The sequence below is a fragment of the Callionymus lyra genome, chromosome 11 (assembly GCF_982586985.1).
Source record: "Callionymus lyra chromosome 11, fCalLyr1.hap1.1, whole genome shotgun sequence".
In the NCBI taxonomy this organism is placed as follows: Eukaryota; Metazoa; Chordata; class Actinopteri; order Syngnathiformes; family Callionymidae; genus Callionymus; species Callionymus lyra.
In genome coordinates, this window is record NC_141828.1 from 3,642,728 (window position 1) to 3,650,227 (window position 7,500).

Sequence of the window (7,500 nt, forward strand, 5' to 3'; positions counted from 1 at the left end):
GAACCGCTGCCGTCTCTCCGGGCGGCGCCACTCGTGGTCCACGTGTACGGAGCTTACGGTCGAGACGTGGACATGTGGTTCAGTCCAGAGAGGAGGTTCCTGCTGGAGCAGGGCTGGACGCTGGCCTTCTGCCACATCCGGTGCGAACCTCGTTATCGATATATTTATACTTTTGTATCGAAGTCTTTTTAAGGATGAATCTTTTTTTTATTGAACGTTTTCAAAAGGATTTTAAACATCGAGAAAAATTTAAATTCTAAAGTTAATGTTCATATTTTTAAATTCAGTATAAACATAAACATTTATTAAGTCAAATTATATTTGAGATTCATTCATTTTTAAATTGATAAATATTGAAGTTCATTCTTTAAAGGGCACCTGATGTGTTGATTTAAGTGAGTCTTAAATATATCTAAGGCAGGAGGAGCTCGTTATGACATCATAATGGGCTCCGTTCTCGTAACTTTATAAAGTAACGACTGTAAACGGAGCGAGATTTAAAGTTGTTTCCACATTAGTTGTTCTTTAAAGAAACGTTCAAATGTTGAATCTAAATGATTCTTTGAACATTGTGACGACACTGATACACAAACACACACTGATACACAAACACACTGATACACAAACACACACTGATACACAAACACACACTGATACACAAACACACACTGATACACAAACACACGCTGATACACAAACACACACTGATACACAAACACACTGATACACAAACACACTGATACACAAACACACACTGATACACAAACACACGCTGATACACAAACACACGCTGATACACAAACACACACTGATACACAAACACACTGATACACAAACACACTGATACACAAACACACACTGATACACAAACACACACTGATACACAAACACACACTGATACACAAACACACACTGATACACAAACACACACTGATACACAAACACACACTGATACACAAACACACTGATACACAAACACACACTGATACACAAACACACACTGATACACAAACACACACTGATACACAAACACACTGATACACAAACACACTGATACACAAACACACACTGATACACAAACACACACTGATACACAAACACACACTGATACACAAACACACACTGATACACAAACACACACTGATACACAAACACACTGATACACAAACACACACTGATACACAAACACACTGATACACAAACACACACTGATACACAAACACACACTGATACACAAACACACACTGATACACAAACACACTGATACACAAACACACACTGATACACAAACACACACTGATACACAAACACACACTGATACACAAACACACACTGATACACAAACACACTGATACACAAACACACACTGATACACAAACACACACTGATACACAAACACACGCTGATACACAAACACACACTGATACACAAACACACTGATACACAAACACACTGATACACAAACACACACTGATACACAAAAACACTGATACACAAACACACACTGATACACAAACACACACTGATACACAAACACACACTGATACACAAACACACACTGATAAACAAACACACACTGATACACAAACACACACTGATAAACAAACACACACTGATACACAAACACACTGATAAACAAACACACACTGATAAACAAACGCACACGGATAAACAAACACACTGATAAACAAACACACTGATAAACGAACACGCACTGATAAACAAACACACACTGATACACAAACACACTGATAAACAAACACACACTGATAAACAAACACACGGATAAACAAACACACTGATAAACAAACACACACTGATACACAAACACACACTGATACACAAACACACACTGATAAACAAACACACACTGATACACAAACACACAGTGATACACAAACACACACTGATAAACAAACACACACTGATACACAAACACACTGATAAACAAACACACACTGATACACAAACACACAGTGATAAACAAACACACACTGATACACAAACACACACTGATACACAAACACACACTGATAAACAAACACACACTGATACACAAACACACACTGATACACAAACACACACTGAATCATTGTTGTATGTTTAAAGTCTTCACGTGTGTCTCCAGAGGTGGAGGAGAACTTGGCCTGTCGTGGCACCGGCGAGCCAGACTGGATCACAAGCTCAAAGGCGTGGACGACCTTCAAGCTTGTCTTCATCACATCTTCTCGTCCGGCGTCTCGTCCCCGGACATCACTGTCCTCACAGCCTGCAGTGCCGGTGCTGTGCCAGTGGGGGCGCTGTGCAACCGAGAGCCTCACCTGGTGAAGGCGGTGAGTCTGCAGGTGAGTCTCTGCTCGTGTGAGACCCTGAGCGGGATCATCTGAATGAGCTCCATGAGTCAGAGTCCCTTCCTGGACGTGCTGGGGACGATGGAGGATCCAGAGCTTCCTCTGAGCGGAGAAGACACGGACGAGTGGGGAGACCCCCTGAAGGACCCTGGACACCGAGAGACCATCCTGTCCTACTGTCCACTTCACAACATCTCCCCTCAGGTAGGACTGAGCTGCGAGGGCGTGGCATGGATGAACCGTGTTCCTGCTCCTCAGGTGTACCCCTCCATGCTGCTGACGGCCTTCGCCCGAGACCCCAGGGTTCCTGTGGCCGGGGTCCTGAGGTACGTCCGCTCCATACAGCAGGCTCTGAAGACGCACTTCAGGGAGCAGCGCGACGCAGGTGAGTCGTCCTCCACCTGTGGCCTTCAGCACCTTCTGCGAGTCCATACGTGGGTCCAGGGGTCCAGGGGTCCAGGGGTCCAGAGCTTCCTCTGCTCAACTAATATAGTCATGTTTCTCCACAATAAATATTTAACCTTGAGTGGTCTTGGGGTCAAAGGTCAACGACCTCCACCACTACATATGTATTTATGGAAGCCAGGGAGGTCGTTGACCTTTGACCCCGAGACCACTCAAGGTTTTATTTTCTTGATGTGAGAAAATCAATTACTTTAATAATAAAGCGATGATGAGAGTTTTTAATGAAATAAGAAGAATATTAACCTTCACTAGTTAATGTTGAACTTTATATGAACTTTGAACTTGATCACGTTCAGTAACTAATAATTAATAGATTCACTTGTTTGTTGTTGTTGTGTCGTCAATAAAATACATGAACTTATGATGTTACATGTTGATGTGTGTGTGTGTGTGTGTGTGTGTGTGTGTGTGTGTGTGTGTGTGTGTGTGTGTGTGTGTGTGTGTGTGTGTGTGTGTGTGTGTGTGTGTGTGTGTGTGTGTGTGTGTGTGTGTGTGTGTGTGTGTACATGTGTGTACATGTGTGTACATGTGTGTACATGTGTGAACGTGTGTGAACGTGTGTGTGTGTGTGTACATGTGTGTACATGTGTGTACGTGTGTGTACGTGTGTGTACATGTGTGTGTGTCTAATCTGTCTCCATGTTCTCGGCCTCAATAAGTGCTGACGCTCAGGCCCCAGTAGGTCCAGTAGGTCCAGTAGGTCCAGAGATTATCTGTTGCTCTGGGAGACGTGAAGGTCGAGACCTTGTGAAACAGGAGACGAGTGTAGAAGATGAAGAGACGACGTAGAGACACTGACCTCCATCACTTCTCGTCACACAGACCAGCCACGTGTGCTGCTGGACCTCAGACCAGGACGAGACCACGTGAGCGCCCAAGACCTGGAGACCAGACTGGACCAGGTACTGATGTTTGTTTAGTCCCTGATCGAACTCATTGTTTATTCAAACCGACACTGAGGTTAGTGTGTGTCGTGTGTGTCGTGACTGTGTGTCGTGAGGTGTGTGTTTTGTCAGGAGTGTGTTGTAAGCGTGTTTTATAATGTTTGTGTGTTGTGAGGTGTGTGTTATTTATGTGTGTTGTGAGCATGCGTTGTGTGTGTGTGTGTTGTGAGGTGCGCGTTGTGAGGAGTGTGTCATGAGGTGTGTGTCATGAGGTGTGTGTCATGAGGAGTGTGTTGTGAACTGAAACATCTTCTCTCCATAAGGTGGCGCTGCAGTTGTCCTTCATCTACACTGAGCTCCAGCTTCATGTTCGCAGGAAGAGACGACGATAGAAGATGAAACTCATTTATTGTTGGATCAGGTCCAGAACCTCCAGGTACTGTTGGATCAGCACTTGTGCATCAGGTCCAGAACCTCCAGGTACTGTTGGATCAGCACTTGTACATCAGGTCCAGAACCTCCAGGTACTGTTGGATCAGCACTTGTACATCAGGTCCAGAACCTCCAGGTAACACGTCTTCTCCGAGACCCAACAGCGGTCGCGGTGCTCGGGGTTGAAGCGAGTGTTGCTGTGGAACTGAACCAGCAACCCTTCACCTGCCGCCGTCGGGATCCTGCTCTTCTGGAACACCTTCCCGTCGTTGTCCGGGTCAGTGCTGATCAGAACCTGCAGCTGCTCCGGCAGCTCCGGCGCCGACGACAGGTCGGTCACGGCGTCTTCTTCCCCGAAGTTGAGGACCACCAGGAACGCTCGGCGAAGACCGTCCACCTCCCTGAGGAACACGAAGACGTCGTCGTCCACGTGAACGAAACAGAACCAGCCGCGCAGCAGAGCGAGCTCCGCCTGACGCAGGGAGCTGAGCCGACGGTACTGAGCCAGAACCGAACCTTCGTCGCTCCTCTGGACCTGCAGGAGGAAACGGATCGTGACTCATGGTGATGACAGTGATGACAGTGATGACAGTGATGGACGGTGATGACAGTGATGACAGTGATGACAGTGATGACAGTGATGACAGTGATGACAGTGATGGACAGTGATGACAGTGATGACAGTGATGACAGTGATGGACAGTGATGACAGTGATGACAGTGATGACAGTGATGGACAGTGATGGACAGTGATGACAGTGATGACAGTGATGACAGTGATGACAGTGATGACAGTGATGGACAGTGATGACAGTGATGACAGTGATGGACAGTGATGGACAGTGATGGACAGTGATGGACAGTGATGACAGTGATGACAGTGATGACAGTGATGGCAGTGATGACAGTGATGACAGTGATGACAGTGATGGACAGTGGTGACAGTGATGACAGTGATGACAGTGATGACAGTGATGACAGTGATGACAGTGATGACAGTGATGGACAGTGATGACAGTGATGACAGTGATGACAGTGATGACAGTGATGACAGTGATGACAGTGATGGACAGTGATGACAGTGATGGACAGTGATGACAGTGATGACAGTGATGACAGTGATGACAGTGGTGACAGTGATGACAGTGGTGACAGTGATGACAGTGATGACAGTGGTGACAGTGGTGACAGTGATGACAGTGATGACAGTGATGACAGTGATGACAGTGATGACAGTGATGACAGTGGTGACAGTGGTGACAGTGGTGACAGTGGTGACAGTGATGACAGTGATGACAGTGGTGACAGTGGTGACAGTGGTGACAGTGATGACAGTGGTGACAGTGGTGACAGTGGTGACAGTGGTGACAGTGGTGACAGTGATGACAGTGATGACAGTGATGGACAGTGATGGACAGTGATGACAGTGGTGACAGTGATGATGGACAGTGATGATGGACAGTGATGATGGACAGTGATGATGGACAGTGATGATGGACAGTGATGATGGACAGTGATGACAGTGATGACAGTGATGACAGTGATGACAGTGATGACAGTGGTGACAGTGATGACAGTGATGACAGTGATGACAGTGATGACAGTGGTGACAGTGGTGACAGTGATGACAGTGATGACAGTGATGACAGTGATGACAGTGATGACAGTGGTGACAGTGATGACAGTGATGACAGTGGTGACAGTGATGACAGTGGTGACAGTGGTGACAGTGGTGACAGTGGTGACAGTGGTGACAGTGGTGACAGTGGTGACAGTGATGACAGTGATGACAGTGGTGACAGTGGTGACAGTGATGACAGTGATGACAGTGGTGACAGTGGTGACAGTGATGACAGTGATGACAGTGATGACAGTGATGACAGTGGTGACAGTGGTGACAGTGGTGACAGTGATGACAGTGATGACAGTGGTGACAGTGATGACAGTGATGACAGTGGTGACAGTGATGACAGTGATGACAGTGGTGACAGTGGTGACAGTGGTGACAGTGATGACAGTGATGACAGTGATGACAGTGGTGACAGTGATGACAGTGATGACAGTGATGACAGTGGTGACAGTGATGACAGTGGTGACAGTGGTGACAGTGGTGACAGTGATGACAGTGATGACAGTGATGACAGTGATGACAGTGGTGACAGTGGTGACAGTGGTGACAGTGGTGACAGTGGTGACAGTGGTGACAGTGGTGACAGTGATGACAGTGATGACAGTGATGGACAGTGATGACAGTGGTGACAGTGGTGACAGTGGTGACAGTGGTGACAGTGGTGACAGTGGTGACAGTGGTGACAGTGGTGACAGTGATGACAGTGATGACAGTGATGACAGTGATGACAGTGATGGACAGTGATGGACAGTGATGGACAGTGATGGACAGTGATGACAGTGATGACAGTGGTGACAGTGATGATGGACAGTGATGACAGTGATGGACAGTGATGGACAGTGATGACAGTGATGGACAGTGATGACAGTGATGACAGTGATGGACAGTGATGGACAGTGATTGGCAGTGATGACAGTGATGACAGTGATGACAGTGATGGACAGTGATGACAGTGATGGACGGTGATGGACGGTGATGGACAGCGAGGCGTGTTCTCACCTCCACGTTCACGCGAGTATAGTCTGGATGCACCGGCAGCCACGTCAGGTTGTTCTTGGTGTTGAATCCTGCGTTCAGGTCGGCGCTCCACTGCATCGGTGACCTCTGGGGGTCGCGGCTCTTGCTCTGTCAAGGTCATGGATCAGAAGATTGAGACGTGAACATGAAGCGAACTTTGACTGTTTTTAATCTTTGAATTTAAAAATGTTTATCAACATGTTTACGTTTAATTGATTATATTTGATCATCTTTTCGTTTTATTCTGTGATCAAACTCTGGCAATAAAACTTCTTTAAGTTCAAGGTCACATGATGGTCTGCGCGTCACACGATTGGTCGACTCACGATGTTGAGTTTTCCTAAAGGATCCTGCAGGTCGTCGGCCGTGACCTCGATGTTCTCCATCCCGATCTCCTCGCCGTAGTAGGTGACGGGGGTCCCAGGCAAGGTCAGCAGCAGCATGTTGAGCACACGCACCGACCTTTGACCCGCGCGGGAGGCCATCCGGGGTCGGTCGTGGTTCCCGACCTTGAATGTTGACGTCAAGGTCAAGTGAAGAAATCGTTCATGAAGTGAAAACAATTAAAACGACGTCTTTTGAGTCTTTTTTGACTCAAAATAGTATTTGATTCTGTTTTCTTTCTTCATGACAAACATTCTTTCAAACAAAATCATTAAAAAAAGTCAAAGATTCATTTGCGTCGCAGCATCACGTGACTCACCAGCCAGTTGGGCCAGCG

The 7,500-nt window shown here is 46.7% G+C and overlaps 2 protein-coding genes across 3 annotated transcripts in view; one reads left to right on the top strand and one right to left on the bottom strand.

The window, feature by feature from the left end:
• Window positions 1-4,340, top strand: part of prepl (prolyl endopeptidase like) — a 12,305-nt gene extending 7,965 nt beyond the window's left edge. Inside the window, exons 10-16 of one of the 2 annotated variants that reach the window (XM_087802533.1) lie at window positions 1-140; window positions 2,129-2,345; window positions 2,406-2,555; window positions 2,610-2,736; window positions 3,639-3,718; window positions 4,024-4,121; window positions 4,210-4,340. The exon at window positions 1-140 is cut by the window's left edge and continues 36 nt beyond it. In XM_087802533.1, coding sequence (XP_087658659.1) covers window positions 1-140; window positions 2,129-2,345; window positions 2,406-2,555; window positions 2,610-2,736; window positions 3,639-3,718; window positions 4,024-4,092 — 783 coding nt within the window. In that variant the 3' untranslated portion in view covers window positions 4,093-4,121; window positions 4,210-4,340. Of the gene's footprint in view, window positions 141-2,128; window positions 2,346-2,405; window positions 2,556-2,609; window positions 2,737-3,638; window positions 3,719-4,023; window positions 4,161-4,209 lie in introns of those variants that run through there. The other variant, XM_087802532.1, reaches the window with a different exon arrangement.
• Window positions 4,236-7,500, bottom strand: part of slc3a1 (solute carrier family 3 member 1) — a gene marked incomplete at its 5' end in the record, with an annotated part of 10,709 nt that continues 7,444 nt past the window's right edge. Inside the window, 4 exon segments of the mRNA XM_087802534.1 lie at window positions 4,236-4,667; window positions 6,762-6,887; window positions 7,106-7,288; window positions 7,483-7,500. The exon segment at window positions 7,483-7,500 is cut by the window's right edge and continues 184 nt beyond it. Coding sequence (XP_087658660.1) covers window positions 4,236-4,667; window positions 6,762-6,887; window positions 7,106-7,288; window positions 7,483-7,500 — 759 coding nt within the window.